Source organism: Cyprinus carpio, chromosome B9 (assembly GCF_018340385.1).
Source record: "Cyprinus carpio isolate SPL01 chromosome B9, ASM1834038v1, whole genome shotgun sequence".
In the NCBI taxonomy this organism is placed as follows: Eukaryota; Metazoa; Chordata; class Actinopteri; order Cypriniformes; family Cyprinidae; genus Cyprinus; species Cyprinus carpio.
In genome coordinates, this window is record NC_056605.1 from 18,507,760 (window position 1) to 18,529,128 (window position 21,369).

A 21,369-nucleotide genomic window follows, 5' to 3' on the forward strand; every position below is an offset into this window, starting at 1 on the left:
CCCTCTCATAAATTATTTATTGAACGAATTAAGATCACTTACTTTGCCAAAACTTGAATAAAAATTCGAACAAATAATTAGGTTACCTTGGTCGTTTGTTTGTTTTGAGTGAAATTTCATAATAATGTCTCGTTTGTTAAACACAGTTAACATTAAATAAAAACAAAACAAAGAGCAGCATTTCTGCAGATTTTTATTAACATTAGTTAATATTAACTTCAACACTTATTAAAAAGTTTTAAAATCAAAGTTATATCTGTTAACATTTGTTAATGGACGTTGAACGAACGTACAAACAATAAGCAATTGCATTGTTATTGATTTACAAACAAACACAGTGGTGGCCTAAATTAAAATAGCTAACACTAGTATTTTCACCATCTAAATAAATTGGTTTCAAGTTATGTCTATCTTTTGCTGTAGTTTGTCAGTTGGAAATATCAGTTTACATTTCCAACCATTCATTTTGCAATTAAAGGGTTAGTTCAGCCAAAAATGAAAATTATGTCATTAATGACTCACCCTCATGTCGTTCCAAACCCGTGAGACCTCCGTTCATCTTCGAAACACAGTTTAAGATATTTTAGATTTATTCCAAGAGCTTTCTGACCCTCCATTGAAAATGTATGTACAGTATACTGTCCATGTCCAGAAAGGTAATAAAAACATCATCAAAGTAGTCCATGTGACATCAGAGGGTCCGTTAGAATTTGTTGAAGCATCGAATATAAATTTTGCTCCAAAAATAACAAAAATTACGAATTTATTCAGCATTTTCTTCTCTTACGGGTCTGGACATGGACAGTATACTGTACATACATTTTCAATGGAGGGTCAGAAACTCTCGGACTAAATCTAAAATATCTTAAACTGTGTTCCGAAGATGAACGGAGGTCTCACGGGTTTAGAACGACATGAGGGTGAGTCATTAATGACATAATTTTCATTTTTGGCTGAACTAATGCTTTAATAGTAATGCTCCAGTGAGATTTTTGTTGAGTCTGATAAGACGTGCTCCACACAGTTTTTCAGGTAGCTTTGCAGGTATGTCTCTTGAAGCATCTTGGAGATGTTGCCACAGTTCTTCTGGATTTAGTCTGTCTCAGTTTGTTCTGTTTCTTCATGAAGAGAACAAATCTCTGTGTGGAGCACTGGCTGTTGTCAGACTCCTTGTGCAAACAAAAATCTCTCTGGATTATTACAATTAATGACAAAATAAATGTTTGAAAATGTAAACTGACATTTCCCACTGACACATTACAGCAAAAGATGGAAATAACTGACTTAAAACCATTTTTTAGATGGTGAAAATACTAGTGTTCTAACCATTTTGGCCACCACTGTATATTCAAAAAATAAATATTGAGAAAAAAAATCATAGCAGTTCTCAACTAAGATCCGGGACCCACTACAGGGGTCACAGAGCCTTCATAATTAAAAGGCTAAACCTGATCGAAATGCATAGCTTTAACAAGCAGAACATTTCTTACTCTGAATAATTGTACATGCACTGTTAAAATCTCTTTGATTCAGAATCATTTATCTTTTTTCACCGCAGTTAAAAACTTTGCATTAACAAATACTGATTGTTGTTGTTGATTGTTTTGTTTTGTTTTTTGGTTAGTATTAGTATCATGTTATGTTTCATATGAGTTCTGAGTTTTGAAGAATGGACACAGTAACAACTTTTTTTAAGGACAAATTATACTTGTGTTTCTAAAATTTCAAGCACTTTTCAGCTCTATTAAAACAGATTTCAGCTTATTTCTTGTGGTTACAATAAAACACTGTAATGCATTAAATGCACTTTGTTTTATGAGAGTTTATTATTTAAATGTTCACAGGCCAATGCACTTACACTTGTGATTATTAATAGCTTTAATATTGCACCCTTGGTAAAGAAATAAAAATATAAAAAAATGACACAGTTGTGGGTTTGGGTGTATTAAAGAAGTGGGTTTGGTGCTTTAAACATTGATCAAGACAAGGCATCAGTGTGATTGTCAAAGAGCTGAGAGGAGTTCACAGCGATGTACTGCAGCTGAAAACCTCCACCCGTCACCGAGGAATCAGAAAGGAACTTCAGAGTCATGACATTTCCTGTGCAAGAGATAATGTAGAATCATAGAGAATCATCTTCTGAAATCTATTTAAGAGATACATTCAAATTGACATATTGTCCAAGAAAAACAAACTTTTGAAGTTTAAATTAATGCAACAACGTACAGTACCTGTACTTATGAAGTCCTCTGGAAGTTCATCCCCACAGTATCTATCCAGAGCAGACAGATTTATTTTATTATTTTGAAGCAAATTTAAACAATGTCAGAACTCTAAACTGTCAGCAGCAATAAAAAATGGAACGTAAAGTTCAATGTTGAATAAAACAAATCGTCTGTTATTTACCTTCCAACAAAGCCTGAAACATCATCATAGCTGTCATAGATCTCCAGGTAATCACTGAGGCAAGCTGTGTCTTCCTCAATGTCAAAGTCTAGGAAGTGCAGGCGGATTCGTTGGCCGTAACGCACACGAATGTGCCAGTAGCAAATCTGCTCATCCTGGTAATCTTCTGGATAACCAGGAGAATCGAAAACCTTCTCCTGATCTGTGTGCACGCCTCCACACTCCTTTGCTGGAAAAACAGTACCAAAGGTGTACAAATTAATGCATGCATAAAAGTCAATAAACTCAAGGGGTCAGTCCTACTACACCAAACAGTTTCATTAGTTTGAGTCATGTTTCATCTCTTCATCTCTCCATGTGGAAATAAGTATCAGAAGTATAAAAGGAGTCAAAGGAATATGAGCACTATGCTTATGCAGACATGCATGACAAATCCAAACTCTGGCTGTGGTTTGAATGGGTGCTCAGTGACACACATCTGGTGCCCTGCCCTCAATGAGGTAATTACTGGATACTATATAGAAAACTAAATTTATACTATATATATATTTTTATTAAATAGGACAACCCACCCTCTTTGCACTGTATTGCACTGAACATTTATCTATTGCAATATCAGAATTAAACTTTGAGGCAATGCGTGAAACTTTTCTATACGTGTTGATCTATTAAAGTGCCCCATTATGGAGTTTTTAAAATTACCTTTCATGCAGTGTGTAAAACAGTTCTAACTGAATGAAAACATCTTGCAAAGTTTTAAATCTGAAAGTGCACCAAGTTTTTGTCTCTTAAAAGTAAGAGTCGACTCTGCACTCACAAACCCTGCTTTATCAGGCATCACAGGCACGATGTGATGAAAAGGAGACCAATCAGACCAATTACCACAGAATATTGTCACGCAAAAAAGGGGTTTGGAAAAATTAATTGTTAAACAAATCGTTTGGGAGTCTTGAGCAAATAAGGTCAAAATAAATGCATATTATAACACAATGAAAGGGTTTTTTGACCTTGCATGCATGTCAGCCTGTTGTTGGGGACTCCCAAAACCAAAATATGAACCTTTCATTACTCATAATAGCACTTTTATAGATATCTTTCGAAAGTTAGACACAAAAATGTGGTCAAAAATGTCCACATCAACATCTCTCACAGGACATCTCAACCTGAAAGTCTGAGTTCACTATTTTTTGAGAACACTGTTGAGTCAAGTTCTCCGGAGTATTTCTTTCACTAGCTCATTACAAATCAGGGGAAAAGCTTCAGTCACAAACTCAGCTGGCTCTCTGGTAATGCATTACCACACCTTGTAAAACCTTCATGGGGCTTCGTTTAGATTATTCACGGTGTGAAATATTTTTCATTAGACTCTTCCATACAAGAGAAAAGAGCCAGAGAAAACCAGCAGGTATTTTCCAAGAAATGTATGATGTATTTGTTCTCTTAGTGTTTGTTTTGACTGTTCCACATCTAAGACATTTTTCCTACATTTAACTTGTATGAATAATGTCCTGTGCTGAGGATCACCGTCCTCTATTTCTATCTGTCATTGTGTGTAATAAAACATCCAACACTTGTTTTTCCAACATTTAGTCATGGTTGTCTTTGTCCAGACCACAAGTTATCCCACCCTTACAGTTTTGAGACCAACGAGTGCCTGAATTATGATATACAGTAATTGTCTTTAACCAATAAAGATTTATACTTTACTACGACGCAATTCCTTTGTTTCAGTCAACTCACTCTGAAGAGCTTTCAAAGAAAATTTTACAAACCTAAGATTTGTGTAACTACTTTGTCCAAATCTTCCAAATCTCTCAGCGGATGACTAAAACCCACCCAGGATTGCCTAACTGCCATTGCTCAAACTCACCCCCAGGGTTGTAGCAGTAGACATCCCACTTCTCACTTTTGTTGAGCCGATATCCATAATCAATTATTCCAACCTTTCCGAAACCACAGTTGGCGCCAGCTTTAACAATCGGATAGCCCACACGTCCTTTGTCAAACCATCCAGCTGCACACACATGGAATCCTTTGGGAGAATGAGAAATGCTGTAATACTGTGCAACATCTGTTATTATGAAGCAACATTTGACATAAATATTAACTGATCTAAAATGCAATTAATTACAAATTATTAAATAAATTATAATTATAAAAATATAAGTGATACAAATAGTTTGGGTTAATTAATTATGGAAAGTAGTTCATTTCTTTTTTTCTTTTTTTTTTTTTCAGTGTTCATATTTAAATATATCTGCAGTATTTCACAACCAGGTTCTGTTTGTACTGAATAAAAAAATGCTCTCCATGAAAAAAAAATGAATAATTAAAGGAAATTCGTCTTTTTTAAGTGGTAATAAATAAATGGCTCTTGTGCTCTGAGGAGCCATGGGCACCATTTGAAGGATGCAAACAGAGATGATAAAAAGAAAGCCAAGCAGACCTCTAACATAGAGTGCCACAAGAGTAACCACAAAATGTTGTCATTATACATCAGAGCTCATGTCTAGAACAAATGTACTCTTAATACAAAACGGATGTTCCTGCTCAGGGCACACGACACATGACAACGACTTTAACAGTTCAAACATAACACTGGGTGGCACTGGGGATGGTTTATAACACCGTTTATACGACGTGTGCAAATATTTAATATATCTGTGAGAATGTTGATTATCATTCTGCTTGCTAATTGTTTCTGATTGTTTATTGTTATAATAAAGGCTATTCAGTTTGATCCAAATTACATGACTTGTTTGGTTTTCGGCACTTATGCTGTAGGCCAGACCCATTACTATTTCCATTACTATTCCTTTTGGCATCTGATCTAAGTGAGATTTGTAAGTGTGATGCAAACCAATTTGGCGAGCAGCCTCCAGTTGATCATATGTAGCAAGAGTACCCCCCTCAAATTTGCACACAGCCTTGGCTTCCCTGTACGTCAGCTGATATCTTCCTTTGCGAGATTCGCGGTGGTAAACCCCAGCTGCTTGCTCTGTAAGGAGAGAGAACGTGTATCATTTGGCAACACTATCAGCTTCAAGGACTCATGGAGTTATCTGGGTCTGTTAAGTTTCTCAGAACAATGATTCTACCCGTCTACTCAAATTACGTCAAGCTTGGGTAACAGGAAATTTATTTCAGAAGGTTTTACATAACGTAGATGTTTTACTGTGGACAAATACAATGTACATCCAGTTGCTGTTGGTAAGATCACTGAAGCAGATTTTGCCTGTTTTAATCTTTGTCTGCCGCTCACAGAACATCATGCTGCTTTGCAGTTGTTTTCAAGCACGCATGCATAACCTTGAAGAAGTTGGATCCTGTCTCAAAGGAGTTATAAGCCAATGTTTTCCTTGTACTGGCTTCAAACATCAGAAGACTGCAGCCATTAGTGAGCTCCAAACATGTCTCTGAGAAAGGCTCTAAATGGGAGACTCATTTTAAGCATGAATGTAGCTAAACACTACAGCTTATTAAGTGTTTTCATATGTGTAGTGGTGGTACAAGCCACTATGCTACCAAAAGTAAATAAATCAGGTGAAAATGTATTTCAATATACTCTTACCAACTAACATAAATTCTATCATTACTGAAATGTTTGAAGACTCTGCTGAAAACTAAATATACTTAGACACATTGTTTTGACTTTCTTTGTGGTGTTCAATCCATATGATCTTGCCCTATAATTCACACAGTGATTCATTTATTTACACCAAACCACAGCAGGCTACAACTAAAACATTGGTAAACATTGGTTTTTACATTGGAAAATGGTTAAACTCTTATATATCTAAAGCACATTGGTCTTTCATGTGTCTTGTTATTATCAAACAAGACAAATCTACAGAGAAATGTCCGTGGGTTTTTTGGACCATGCTGAAAGTGTTGTGGGGTGCCGTGGGGTAAGCTGCAGCACACCGTGACAGAATGAAGTCATTTCCCTGTGTTTACAAGGTCCCTTCAGACTGGCTGCACTGAGCCATAAATATGCCTCTCTTGTCTGTGGGTCCGAAGAGAAATGCACACAACAACACACATACTCAATCATGACAATGCAATATATACAACATCTAAGTCCTGTTGAACAGTAAATTAAAGACTGGGGTTTTTTTTTTTTTTTTTTTTTTTATACATACATTATACAGTTTATGAGGGGAAAAAAATCCAAAAGAAAAAAAAAAAGTAAATTAGTCCATTTAAAATATTCTAGTCATGTATCACTTAAGTAGTTTGGATAAACACATCAGAAAGATCAAATGAAATAATTACCCAGCCAGATAGAGTTGTGCAGTATTCCATTCTTGTAACCCCAAGCTTCAGCCTCCTTCAGGACAAAAATAACGGCGAGTACGACAGCAAACACGCGCATTTCTCTCATTCCGCAGTGGATCATACAGATGTTAGAGCGCGCAGCTGTCACGCAATGAACTGTGCACATCCTGCCCAAGCCAAGTTTAAATGGTTTTCCTGCCGATTACAGTACGCGTGGTCTGACGTGTGATTTCAGTAAATGATGACGATTGTGCAAAGGGCTGGATCGGGAAGACCCCAGTGACGTATACACTGCTATAGAGTAAGCTTACTATGCTGCTACTACTTACCAAATGAATAAATTGATGGACATGAAATGTTGATTTGAGTCTAAATTATCAAATTTAGTTTTGCTTAAAGGCATAGTTCATAGTTCAAAATGATAACTCTGTTGTCATTAATAGCCTACTCACACTCATTTCATTAATCCTGGGAATTTCTTTCTTCTGTGGAATGATATTTTGAAGAATGTAACCAAACAGTTTTTATGATATACTGACTTTTACTGTAAGGACAAAAACTTTTGAAACATTTATCAAAATATAGGCTATTCCACAGAGGAAAGAAAATCATACAGGCTTGAACGATGAAGGGTGAGTAAATGATGACATTTTGGATGAATTATCCCTTAAAATGTACAATCCGAGTTATTTTTTCCTACTGAATACTTGATTGAAAACACGTGGTGCACATGAAGGAGCCTGTGGTGATGAAATTACTATTCTTGCCAATTTTTAACTGAAACATTGTAATTTCTCATATATCTTTATTGAAGTTAAAACAAGTTAACTTTAATAAAACAAGAAAACTGATTTTTTATTTATTTATTTATTTTTAAATCAAGAAATACTTACAAAGCTATACGAGTCTTCCTCTTGAACGTATGTGAATATCTGATCTGATGAAAAGATGAAAAGCCTTTTCTTTGATTTTTTTGATTGGATGGAAAATATTACATAAGCTACAAACTGATCAATGATCTCTAAGAGGTGTTTGTATATTCTTCTTCTTAATAAATTACAATGGGACTCTTTTTAAAAAATTCACAAAGAATGTATAAAACATTTAAAAAAAAAAATAAGATGTTAAATTTAAAAATACATAATTAAGGACTATGGAACCCCAAACATAAAAACGAATTAATCACAGCAGAAAGATTTTTGTTTAAATTCTAGTATAACTGTAGTCATTTATTTTTAATCTGAAACTTATTTTTACAACATAGACAGTCAAGAATAATTGCTAGCAGATTTCACCAAAATAACATCTGATCTTTCTTAAATTTAAGAGGTTTTGAGTCACCCACTCTGCTAGACAGTACTGCCTACTACATGAATTTAAACGTTTATTTCCATCCCTCCCCTTCATGATTTCACTAACCTGTAACAATGTCCAGCTCTGTGTTTTCATACAGTCAGTTTCTAGTCTGTGAGTCTATGATGTGCCTACACACCCTGGAGGACTGAGGACACGTCATGAAAGCTGCCAAAGAAAAGTTCATCCAAGAATGCTGGACGTTTGTCTGTCTTAATGCTGGAGTAAATATAATTTATAATATTGATTTTGGCATGTATGCTATACTTTGTTATAGAAACTAGTGAAGAGATTATTAGATCACTCCATTAGATCATTTCATCATAAACAGAATGTTAATCCCTACTAAATTACTTTCAGATTAACCGTTTACAGGGCTGGGCTTTAGTACGTGCATGTAGTGAGGTAGCAACTCTTTCCTAAAAGTGCACAGGATGTAGAAAAAAAAGTAGTTGCACTGTTTCACAGAAAACAAATCAACTATGACTTAAATACTACCATCTGCTTGTTTGTGAACAACACAGCTATGACACACTACTGCACAAACAAACTTATGTGGAGAGCTGGTCTCAGTCTCCAGGTCACATGTAGCCATTGTGCCTTTGACCTACTCAACCTTGCATTCTGGAGGAGAGAAGAAGAATTTCATACAGTGACATGTGGTGGTATAAACCACAAAGACACACACACACACACACAAACCCTTCCCTCCACGCACAGCACACGCACCAATACACCCAAACCAGATTCTCCCTCCTCACACACTCCAGTTATATGAGTCACTTGGGACTCTCTCTTCTTCCTCTGCTGATTTAAAGGAATAGTTAACCCGTTCATAACCTCTAGCTAACATATATTCAGAAAATCGGTAATACAGGAAATTTATTATATTGACTACTCCTATTGTCTTTTATGTTATTTATCTATTATGTATTAATTTGTTGAAATGAACCCTTTCACAAACCACCAATATCATATTGACACCGGATGTCAGTGAACATGCACCATTAACCTTCATCCAGTAGATGGTGCTATAGGACAGAGCGCTCTGTCCGTGGCACCACATTTCTTACATATTTACTTAAACAATATAAATCACCGAAAAAAAAAAGAAAAAAAAAAGGATTATTTGTTCCCAAGAACGCTGTTAAATTGATTTAAAAATAGATTTTATTCGATTTGGTTACAAAACTATTAACACTGGTAACTGCAAATATTTATGTCCACAAGATGGAAGTTTTATCAAGGCTGTCTATATACTGATGTAAAATCTAGTTCTGTTTTTGAAATCCAGAACAAACTGTCTAAATTGAAATCTGGACACTTTTTGATAGTAGTGCCTGTGTGATCCATAGTGTTACACAGAAAATAATGTGTGCAGGACATAGAGTAGCTACATAGTATTGTCTTCTTAACTGGGTTCTGCATATGGTGAGGAAAAATACTGGCATAAAAATGGTGAAATTTGGTCCCGTGAATGAGTAATGCTACTGACAAAGATCAGACACTCAAGCATAAAGACAAAAAACTCATAAATACCCACATGATTGTTTATGGATAAACACACCATGCCACCCATGTAAAAACACACATACAATATTTTCCCAGAATCTGGACAAGGCAGTAGACGGGCCCCACTTTACAAAAGCATTTGCATCACAAATGATTCATCAGCAGTGCTGAACATGTGCTGCAGCCATTGTTATTGTCTCCCAGGTTCACAGAAAAAGCATTAAGTGTGAAGGTTAACATGGGGACTGCGCATCACAGTCAGTGTTTAATAATAAAGATAAAGAAGTGTATTGCGTTAGTCAAGCCTCTATATGCTCACAAACAGAGCGATTCTACATTCCACCACTGAACACAAAGTCAGTCAGTCAGTCAGAGACACAGACTCATTAGGTGAGTAAGACCAGATAAATGAAGCAGGATAGAGTGAGTCTGGATAACAGTGCTGCAGGACATACCTTGCATTCCAGTAAGGCTCAACATTCCCAGTTATCACATCTCCCTGGAAATGAAGGACACTGCTCCTAAAAAAAAGACACATTTAGCACATCTAGATGGCTAGAAAACTCCATGATGCATAGGCCTAACGCTTCTGTTTAAATAAAATAGACTACTGTTCAAAAGTTTGGGGTAAGAAATGATAGACCGTAAAGTTATGATGTTGCAAAATATTTCTATTTTAAATAAACGTTGGTCTTTTGAATATTCTCATGATTTAAAAAAAAAAAAAAAAAAAAAAAAAAAACTCCAAAGTGCATATTTTGCTTTAAAGGAAGATCTTCTGACTGCCTGTAAAAAATGTTGTCAAATTTACTTACGTGATTAGTGACCTAAAAATAGTTAAGAATCTTTATTCTGTTTCATAAGTCTTGCTAAAAAATTCCTAAGACCATGTGTTTATTTGAAGGGGAATGAGAAATAAACTACGTGAAGTAGAGAGAGGGCAGAAGATCAGGCCTTCACAGTCACATCTGTTGCTGTTCAGCTCCTAATGGCTCAACTCAGACATTACACCTATCACACAAACCTACTTTCCCTTCCTGCATTCAGAGCCGCTGTACATGACTTCACTTCTGTCTGAATACTCTGGCTGTTGATACTGGCTCACGGTTCTGGAGGAAAACAGCATTTTAGTTCATCAAACTCTGGAAACATGTGATTTATGAGCAAACCACGGGTTGACATCCTAACAGCGAAGAGCCACTGGAGCTCCTTACACATATTTATACTTCTACATGCATCTCAAAATGTCAGCCATGGGTGTGTTGTGCGGCAAGAGAGCATGGAAATGGTGGCAGTGTAACCACATGGCGGTTACACTTGATTTGATGAAGGATTTCAATTTACCATGCAAACTTTTACAGCAAATATGACTTGTGCATGCATTGAAAAACTGAAAATGTAAGGCCTCTTTGCATGCCTTTGATAGGATCGATAGCAGACCATCCACTAGACCTGGTAAAATACTCTGTAAGAGGTCTTAGGGACATAGTCTCACAGTAAAGCAGCACTGAAATGGTTTTTCAGCTGGGCTCTCAGAAGGCATGTGCACTTTCCCCATCGCAAACACAGCTGCTCTTTGTAACTGAACCTGAGGCCTTTGACACATCACCAGACACACACACACACAATGGCTGATTTATACTCCCAATCTTCCTCGCTGCAGGTAAAAAACCCTTCTGCACCACACCTTTGAAGCATAAAACAAGCTGCCTTCACAGGAGTCACGGGAGAATATGACAAATAAACGGTACTAAGCAAACTTTAGCCCGTTAAGCCCTTTGCCCACTCCAGGTGGACGGCCCTCTTAGATCAAGGGCTTCTGTCACCTAGTTTGCAGTATTAAGTCAGATTTTCCTGTCAGCTTACAGAAGGGTGGTTGTGTCGTTCCCTGCTGTGCTGACATGTTTTGTTAGCATCAAACAAAAAGACCTTAAGATTGTTTGTTTGAAAGTACTAGTTTTTATGTACTTGAGCTTCAGTCTTAATCTGTCTATCCATCTATATATACACATGGCTAAAGGTGTGCATACAATACATGTTGCATGTCTTCTGTCTTCATGTCATTAAACAGAGATACAGATTGCATTGTCTAGGTTGGTTAGTTTGACATTGAAATTGTCGATTATGTGTGCCTTGTGATACTATTGACTGTATTTAGATTCTGCTGTTGTCTTAGTCTTTCTGACTTTGTTACATGTCTCACTGTTGTTTCCTGAAAGAACAGTTTTGTTTTTATCCATGTCCTAAAAATAAATATAGTTGACAAAAAACTAAATAAATAAATAAATAAAAAATAAAATCAACTGGATTAATTCCTTTGTATGGCAAATTATTACTTTAGTCTCACTGATATTAAATTGTGCATGTAAATGTGCTTTGTGACTATAGTTTGAGAAGCAATTACCACTGCCACTTCCACTGCACTGCTTCTGTGTGAACTTGCTGATGAAATTGTCTTCTGTAGATCTATTTCCTAACAAATCTTGAATCAAATTAGTTTCATAAGTGACTGAACTGAGTTACCGAACTGAATTGATTCAACATTAAACTGACTGGAGCTTAACAATGACACTATTGTCTTTTTAGAGTTGTTTTACAGCAGAATATGTATTTGTGTCATATTTGACGTATAGTGTGCATAATTGAGTCTTTATTGTATAAACCACTTGATAAACAAATGTGACTTGACATGAATGGCCCCTAATAATGTACCTTTTGTGCTTTTACAGCTTTTTAAAATTGATTTAATTTAAAATTTTCTTTTGTACTTCACAAGTTATTATTACTAATCTCACAACCAATCATCAAAATGCACCTTTTCCAAACATCAGCTTTTTCAACTGCGTTAGTACAAAACACTAAATCACAAAGTATCCTTTTCACAACACAAAACAGGTTTCATCTATTTAAACATTTGATTCACAACAACTGCCATTCATAATGCTATTATGATCAAACTTTTCATTTGCTTCTCTTCTCGTTCAGATTAATGTCTGTCTATATGATTTAATACAATGGATCTTAATGGTTAATCAGTGAATCATTTGGTATCTATACATTTCTAGAATAGTTACAGATTCTGTAGAACTGCATGGTTGGCAATTTCTGAAATAGACAAGGAAAGTAAAATCAATTATTGTTACAGTAAGCTGTTTAAATCAGATAATAACCACAATGTTCAAAGTGTGTGTGTGTGTGTGTGTGTGTGTGTGTGTGTGTGTGTGTGTGTGGGAAAGAGAGAGAGATTTGCAATTTGTGATAAATATACATAGCAAGGTACAATTAAATGTGTGTCTGTCTGTCAGATTGATCAGACACATCTGAATAAGGGAGACATGTATGCCATGTGGGACTATAAACAGAGGAATTACCATGGTAGACACTGTCAAAGTAATGTAAGTCACCCAAGAAACTACAGTACAGACTCAGCCATATGGTATGTATTGGCAGCAAACTGTACTACACAAAACCTCATGGTGATGTAAGATCTCCATCACACCTTTAGCTGACACACTGGACAGATAGTATTACAAACTTAATAGATTTTACATTAATTACGCAAGTTAGGTAAAGTGTATTGTCTAATGGTAAGAGTCTAGCCTGTATTACTGTAACCTCAGCAGCATGCTGATTTGAAATGTGTATCTTGCATTGTTTGGTGTTGAATGAACTGATTGTTAAAGGGGTCATCTGATGCGACATGCACTTTTACAAGTTGTTTGAACTGAAATGTGTGTTGGCAGTGTGTGTACACACCCACCCTATAATGATAAAAATCCACCCAGTTTTTTTTTTTTTTTTTTTTATCTACTCAAATCTTTACCTCTTTCTCAAATTGAGGCGATCTCAGATGCCTGTCTGTGTGACGTCACAAAAACATGCCCCTCCCACGATAGTTTGATTGCCAGTAGCATTTCAGCACAGACTGGACTGGCGTCTTATCTTAGACCCGCCCTGAGTGAGCTGTCATCAGTCCGCCATTGTTTCACCGCTGGAGCAGATGTAGACAAGAATGACTCCTAAGCGATTGAGGTGTTTTGTTGTTGGATGTAATAATGAACATAGCAGTCGTCATTTACTCCCAATGTCGGAGCCGCAGAAGACGCAGTGGATTATGTTTGTTTCTGAAGGGAATACGCCCCCTGATCTACCTAAATCCATCTATCTTCACGCAAATCATTCATGGTCTAGCTTCACCTACAGAAGAAGTGAGTATTTTTATGGTAAGGTTGTAAGGTTTTTTAATGAATGCAGCTAAAGTAAACAGTCCCTCAGAGAGCGGCTCTGAAAAAAGGGGCGGGGTCAACAGAGCTCATTAACATTTAAAGGAAAATGATTCAAAACGGCTTGCTCTGAAAAGAGCTGTTTTTGACAGGGTAAAAAAAAAATGTGTTTTTACACTACCATAAAGAAATTTTAACCAAACTATGTTACAGATTTTCATCAAGACCCTAAAGAATCATATCACCTTGTGGAAAAAGGGTATCCTATGACCCCTTTAAAAGTACTAAAGTGAAAGGTCATACTGTTGTGTTTCAGCAATTAAACCAAATGTTCTCGTTATTTATTACAAAGATCTTGTGTTTTGAAACAATGATTATGTGGACTGAAAATATAACCAGTGAAAGCACTGGTTTTGAAAGACTGACTAGCAGTGTAATCAGTTTGGATTTTTGCAGTAAGAGTCTCGAAAAACATACACCTTATATGTAAAAAAAAATGCACCAAAATGAATTTTGCAAGTAGACACAAACATGACTAAGTATCAGTATGGGGTCAGTCTCAGTTCTTACTTGCAGTTGGTGTCTAGTGTCTAATTTTTCTTTAGTCCAGGTCCTGATGGGATGGGTGTGGAACTTCTAAATGTAATTGTTCCAAAAACGAACAAGACATTCTTGAATTATCAGCAGGCAGTGTTATTGCATCACACTGTACAGTTGAAAACTATTATAAAAATGTGTAACCTGTGGCAATACACAAAAGACTAGCATTGTAGAGTGGCATTCCTTTCTTTACTTTATAAATCTCAACCTAACATACAATGTGCAAAACAAGTTAAGAAATGTATTGCTCTGGTTAGGTTAGTACCCATCACTTTGTTAAAGAGTTGATGTATAATTTTGCATTTTTTTTTGTTCTATGCACTCTTTATGGCATCTGACTATTGTACATGTGGTAAATAAACTGATGTAAATGTGTAACGGCTGGGAAAGGCATACTGTTAAAAATATACACTTCATGTCTCTTTGCCTATAAAACAATGCACAGCAAATCCATCATAATGTGCAGGAGGTATGGTTAGGAATTATATTCAAGCAAGCGGTCCATTGCAGGTCAATGTCTATCACTCGTGGAGAATTCTGGAAAAGGCCGATAAACCCTGCCTCTCCAACTAGTCAAGCCATGAGTCCAACTGCTGCTCATCAAACTGAGACCGCATAAAGATCAGTTCCAATCCTCAGGAACCACACGCATCAAAAAAAAAGTTTGCATTGCAAAAGACAGCAACATTTGCTCAGTCTCTGTCCTCCACTGTAGTGCAGAGGTGCGCTGGACAGGTCCTGCCATGTCCCTCAGTCCAAATGCAGGTCGATCAGTGGACTCCTCCGTTGCATGACTTGATACTATGCATATGGAAATCCGTCTCCATTGGGTGAGAGGGGATGGACTGCTTATAAACAGGGTTAGATGCCTAGGAAGAAGACAACGAGAGAGAGACAGAGGAATAAATAGATCAGATGGGTTTATTTTAATGCACATGGTTAGAAGGGCAGAGCAAACAGAGTTTTTGAAACACAGCCTTGGAATGATCATCATGACCGATCTGCAATCCCAGCTGACTGATGTTTTCCAAAAGGCCTCATGGTTTCAATCAAAGTCTGGTTGTTTTTGTCCTTGTGATTGCATAGAGTTGCCAGTTCAGGCTATTTGCATTTTAAATAACTTACAAATAGTCGTTCATGAATGCATTAGACTGCATCTACACACCTAGCATTCAAAAGAAAGAAATCAATACTTTTTACTTGTCTTACATAAGATTTCAAAATCAAATTTAGAACCCCCCCCCCCCAATTAATGCTGGTCTCTTGAATGTTTACTCAAAATATCTGTGAAAATGTTTCCAAAAAATAAATAAAAATAATCAGCACAACTGTTTTCAATATTGTTAAGAAATGTTTTCCTTATCCCTGAGCAATGACAAATTGAATTGATCAGTAAAAATTTCTATTTTCTATAGTCTATTTCTAAATTTACATTCAAAAAATATTGAAAAAAAAGCATGATTTCCCCAAAAACAAAAAAACCAAAATCAACACATATAAAAAAAAGTTTAATGATCACCAAAATCAACACATTAAAATTATCCATCAAAGAAAAAAATAAAATTAAAAAATTAATAATGGCTGCTGAAAGTGCAGCTTTGCATCACAAGAATAAATTGCATTATAAAATACTGTCAAATGAAAAACAACATATTATATATTATATTATTTCACAATAGTACTGTTTCATTGTACTTTTGATAAAAGAAATACAGCTTTGGTAAACATATCAAAGACGTAAAAAAAAAAAAAAAAAAAACACCAAACCTTTGAACGATAGTATGCAAATAAAAAATATTATAAAATATTACTAGTATTGTAAAGTATCGTGACATGTGAACAAGTATTCCGACATTTCACATAGTCACAAGTATATGATTTCTATCATTTGAATCAAACGTAGTGCGGTGGATGGATTAAATCTCACCATCTCGTATCGCGCCCGTGAACGTGCACTCTGGAAGCGTGCAAACTCGCGGCGGTCGTGGATGGTGATGACCAGTTTCCAGATCGCTAGCAGCACGATGCCCATCAACAAGATGCTGCCAACAACTGCCAAGAGCACAGTCATGGCATTTGGGGCAACAGCACATTCTGTAAACACACAAAATGCACAAATGCATGGCCATAATGTAAGATATGGCGTACTTTCCCATTAGAAACAATGCTTGTATCAGAAATAACAAAAATATAACTTCTTTTACTTTGATCATTTCTTCACTTATGCTTTCCAGAAATGACTGTGCTTAACATGATTCTGAAATGCTGTTCTTAGTGGGCTAGTTGTGAAGTGCTAAACACCGACCTGGCTCTTTAAGAGCGGTGAGGACCGACTGGCCGTTGGCATGTTCAGAGTAGGTGAACTTCATCACACAATCATTCTCTGTCTTATACACGCATTGAACAGTGTTGGAATCATCCGTTTCTGAAACAGATAGAGAGAAGTTGAGAAAAAGAGTAGTTTAGTTTAATAAAACAGCTGTGCAAACTGTTTTTGAGGCAATAAAATGAGAAAGACACATCAAGCCAACAGCATAAACACTGAAATTATTGTTGGACCAGACCCTACATTCCTCAACAAGGACCCAGATTGATCAAGAGTGTTTAAATGTTATCATAATCAAAATCCCCAACAGACTAGGAAGTCTCTCCCTTCCTAACATTCATTTAACTACGGAGCCTCTTTCTCCGAATGAGCTAGATGTTTCAGGTATGCACATGTGGAGTCCATTAAGGAAGTCAGCTGACTGAAACGGCAGAGAAATGTTGTTAAACATCAAATCCATGATGCCTTCTTTAACAATTAGGAGTGACATGGAAAGGCCTTAAAGAGTTCACAAGCAACCTGAATGTTTCACTACAGTATTTCAGCGAATATGACCAGCTTCATATTGCTCAACAATAAACATTCATTCATGCATTCCTAGACACGTGTAAAAAAATTCTCCAGCAATAAAACCTGTTATAAATACCCTGGAGAAGGTCTCATAAACTTTATTCATTTCTTACGGACCCCAATAAAACCTTCATAATTATAAATAAAAATATAATAAAAAGATTTATACACACAACAAAAGAATGTTTTCTAAATTGCTATTCTAAATGAATTTGAGCATTTTACATGTTAGTGGTTTGTATTAATAGCAGGGTTTTAGAGGAAGAGCAGTAAACACATGCTTTCACAGTGGGACACAGAACAGCTAGTCTTGCCGAGACGTCCAGACTCACATTCTCTAGATAATAACATAAACAGAGCTGGCCATAATATGCCACAAACTGTGCTTCACCCTGCTGCGGGTAACACAATCACGACCTGGAAGCACAAACTGTGGCGCTCGACCAACAGTGTGTCCTGATGAGACGGACTGATCTCTGAACTGAGCTCCTGATCACTGCTGGGTTCAACTTTTCTCTTTGACTTTAGGAAGATGTATGTTAAGCAACCATAATTGTGTCAAGTCATACTTTTTGAGTTTTTTCAAATGAGTCAATTTAAGTACTATATTTACTGAATAGTTAATTGATAGCAGAGCATAAACATACAAACAAAATGTAAAAAATATTGTTCTTTGGCTTAAACAAACCACATATGTATTTGTATCAGAGGAAGAAGTGTGTTTGTGCAGGGTGGAGAGATGAAGCGATAGAGAAGCCGCCCCAAATCATCATTCAGTGTGTCAAGTGTGTACTCACTGAGTGTTTCTACGGTGATGATCTCATCCTTGCACATGCGCTGGCAGGTCTGGTTATCGGCCAGTCTACCAGTGTTAAAGAGACGGCACTCGATGCATTCCCTGAGGAGAAACATTCAGAAAAGTCAAACTATAACTATCACAAGCCTGACAAGGTTGAATCTAAACAAGAGTCACTGACAAATGAAAGCTATCTCAGACTCTGCCAGTCAGCTCTGAGGAGTCTAATGGAGACCATATGTTGGTGTATGTAGTGTAAATAAGAGCTCTACTGACATCATCTTGTGGCATGCTACCTTGTGCCACAGAAACATTTTCGACTTATCCCTCAACAACAAAAACAAACACACTGCAGAATCAGAAAAAGCTTTATTGCAAAGTGTGTTCACACACACACACACAAGGAATTAGTCTTGATGTTAGGAGCTTCCGGTACAGAAAATACAAAGTGCAGACATACAGTCCATAAAATGAGAGAATAGACAATAAATTGTGACCCTGGACCACAAAACCAGTCTTAAGTGACATTTTTTTTATATTGAGGTTTATACATCATCTGAAAGCTGAATAACTAAGCTTTCCATTGATGTATGGCTTACTAGGATCGGAAAATATTTTTAATCTGAGGGTGCAAAAAAATAAAAAAGGTTTTGATATATTTACGGTAAGAAATTGACAAAATACCTTCATGGAATATGATCTTTACTTAATATCCTAATGATTTTTGGCATAAAATAAAAATCGATAATTTTGACCCATACAATGTTTTTTTTTTTTTTTTTTTGGCTATTGCTACAAATGTACACCAGAGACTTAAGACTGGTTTTGTGGTCCAGGGTCACAATTATAAATAACAGCAGCAATAAAAATATACAGAAAAAGGAAAAATGTCCATAGACAGAACTGTGAATGTGCATATGTGCCATTTACAGATAAAGGTTTAATGAGTTATTTACAGATGTGCAGTACTGATGTGTGTTATGTGTTGTTCAGGTGCAATTCGGCCTGGGGGAAAAAAACTGTTCTTGCTCCCTGCTTTTATGCACACACACCGCCCACAAGACAACAACAGTTCTAAGAGAGAGTGGGCTGGGTGTGAGGGGTCCACTGTTGATTTGATTGTTTGATTTTCTTAGCCCTTTTCCTCACTCTGGAGATGTAAAGTTCTTGGAAGTTGGGTAGAGGGACACCGATAATCCTCTCAGCAGTCCTGACTGTCCGTTGAAGTCTTCTGGTGTCTGTTTTTGTATCTGAACCAAACCAAACAGTTATAGATGAACACAAGACAGACTCAAGGATGGCCAATAGAACTGTTCCAGCAGCTCCTGTGGCAGGTTGAACTTCCTCAGCTGGTGGAGGAAATACAGCCTCTTCTGGGCCTTTTTCACAATAGAGTCAATGTGATTATCCCACTTCAGGTCCTGAGAGATGGTGTTGCCCAGGAACCTGAATGACTCCACTGCAGTCACAGTGCTGTCCGTGATGGTGAGTTGGGAGAGTGCAGGGGTGTTCCTCGTGAAGTCCACTATCATCTACACAGTTCTGAGAGTGTTTAGCTCCAGGTTGTTAAGACTGCACCAGACAGCCAGCTGCTCAACCTTCTGACTGTAAGCAGACTCGTCTCTGTCCTTGATGAAACACCGTCTGGGCCTGAAGCTTTCTCAGATTTCTGCTTCTTGAAGACCCGGTTCACATTCTCTACACAGACCTTAAGTGCAGGTTGAATGGTGGGAGAGGGAGAAATGAGGGGTTGCAGGGGTGTAGGTGAATGTGTGAAGGGCAGATTAGAGCGGGTGCTGGGTGTCAGTCTGGCCTTTTCAAATCGACAGTGAAACACATTCTCGTCAGCCAGGTGTTGATTCTCCACACACTGTGGGGGTAGTGTCTTGTAAAAGGTGATGTACTTCAGACCAGTCCATACTGGCGGCGCTGCATATGAAAATTGACAGTATGGACTGGTGGCGCTGTGTATGGTGCCGCAGAGGAAGTAACATTAAAAATAAAAAAATAAATAAAAAAAAAAAAAGTATAAGTATAAAACAGTACTTAAACATTATACATGTTAACATGGAACTAGTGAAAAAAATGTTTATAATTGTTTATTATTGCTTTCTAGAGTCTTTGAGGATTGTGCTCAGTAACTTAGGGGAGTCGTGGCCTATTGGTTAGAGAGTTTGACTCCTAACCCTAAGGTTGTGGGTTCGAGTCTCGGGCTGGCAATACCACGACTGAGGTGCCCTTGAGCAAGGCACCGCACCCCCAACTGCTCCCTGGGCGCTGCAGCATAAATTAACTTTAACTTCACTTAGCGATGAAATAAGCACTCTTGATTTATGAAGGACAAAGTGGGTCAAAAGTGCTCTTCAAATGTAACAGATTAAATTTTGATATACATCAGAACCATTGTGCATATATTTGTGTTAAAGAACCAAGCAATTATTGCTGTTACATACAATTACGGTTCAAAAGTTTGGGGTTGGTAAGATTTTTGTCGTTTCATGTTTTTGAAACAAGTAACTTATGCACTGTAAAAACAGTCATATCGTGAAGCACCGTTACAATTATATTTTTATATATTATAAAATATAATTTATTCCTATGATGGCAAAGCTGAATTTTCAGCATCATTACTCCAGTCTTCAGTGTTCCATGATCCTTCAGGAATCATTGTAATATATTTGGGGTTTAAGAAACATTTCTTATTATTATCAATGTTAAAACCAGTTGTCCTGCTTAATATTTTTGGTGGAAATCATAATACTTTTTTGGAGGATTCTTTGATGAACAAAGTTCAAAATAAATAAATGCTAAAACTCTTCTTTAAAATAGAAACTTCTGATAGTGTCATACATCTCTATTTTCACTTTCAATCACTGTAATAAATCTTTGCTGATTAAAAGTACTTTAAAAAAAAAAAAATTAATTAAATCTTACCGGCCCCAAACTTTTGAATGGTAGTGTAGATATTATCAAAGTACTGCAGTCCTTTACTGGAATGCCAATAGTATGTGGCAAATAAATTGTAGGGTGCCCTTAACAAAAAAATAAATAAAATTCTGGTCGACTAGTAGTCGTTCATTTTAAGCATTAGTCAACTGTAAGTTGCATGTTTATTAATAACCTATTTAAATCATAATAATGAGAATTGAATTGCCTACATAGCCTGCATATGCATAAAGTTTGCCACAGCACACCGGGAGAAGTAATGATTATGAATGTGTTAGTGAAAAACAGTAAGGAGACTGCATTGACATCTTACTAATTTATTGATAAACTAGTGCTTTTTTTGTTTTCAGTTTAAGAGA

General features: G+C 36.6%; 2 protein-coding genes across 4 annotated transcripts in view; both read right to left on the minus strand.

Annotated features, from left to right (window-relative positions):
• Positions 1-1,802: 1,802 nt before the first annotated feature.
• On the minus strand, positions 1,803-10,433 carry LOC109096765 (tumor necrosis factor-inducible gene 6 protein-like). 3 transcript variants are annotated; one of them, XM_042731294.1, is made up of 7 exons: positions 10,365-10,433; positions 10,005-10,070; positions 5,267-5,404; positions 4,277-4,438; positions 2,407-2,635; positions 2,232-2,272; positions 1,803-2,100 (listed from the first exon to the last, which is right to left on the minus strand). In XM_042731294.1, exons 2-7 carry the CDS (start codon positions 10,027-10,029, stop codon positions 1,979-1,981), a joined length of 717 nt encoding a protein of 238 aa, XP_042587228.1. In that variant the 5' UTR covers positions 10,030-10,070; positions 10,365-10,433; the 3' UTR covers positions 1,803-1,978. The 3 variants fall into 3 exon arrangements, with proteins under 3 accessions (XP_042587228.1, XP_042587230.1, XP_018965961.2); XM_042731296.1 differs by lacking the exon at positions 10,365-10,433 and having other exon boundaries at positions 10,005-10,076; XM_019110416.2 differs by lacking the exons at positions 10,005-10,070; positions 10,365-10,433 and adding an exon at positions 6,682-6,908.
• A 4,011-nt stretch (positions 10,434-14,444) lies between these two features.
• itgb5 (integrin, beta 5) overlaps positions 14,445-21,369 on the minus strand; it is a 32,224-nt gene continuing 25,299 nt past the window's right edge. Inside the window, exons 12-15 of the mRNA XM_042731297.1 lie at positions 18,066-18,166; positions 16,678-16,797; positions 16,300-16,466; positions 14,445-15,241 (exon numbers count right to left, since the gene is read on the minus strand). Coding sequence (XP_042587231.1) covers positions 15,143-15,241; positions 16,300-16,466; positions 16,678-16,797; positions 18,066-18,166 — 487 coding nt within the window. The 3' untranslated portion in view covers positions 14,445-15,142. The remainder of the gene's footprint in view (positions 15,242-16,299; positions 16,467-16,677; positions 16,798-18,065; positions 18,167-21,369) is intronic.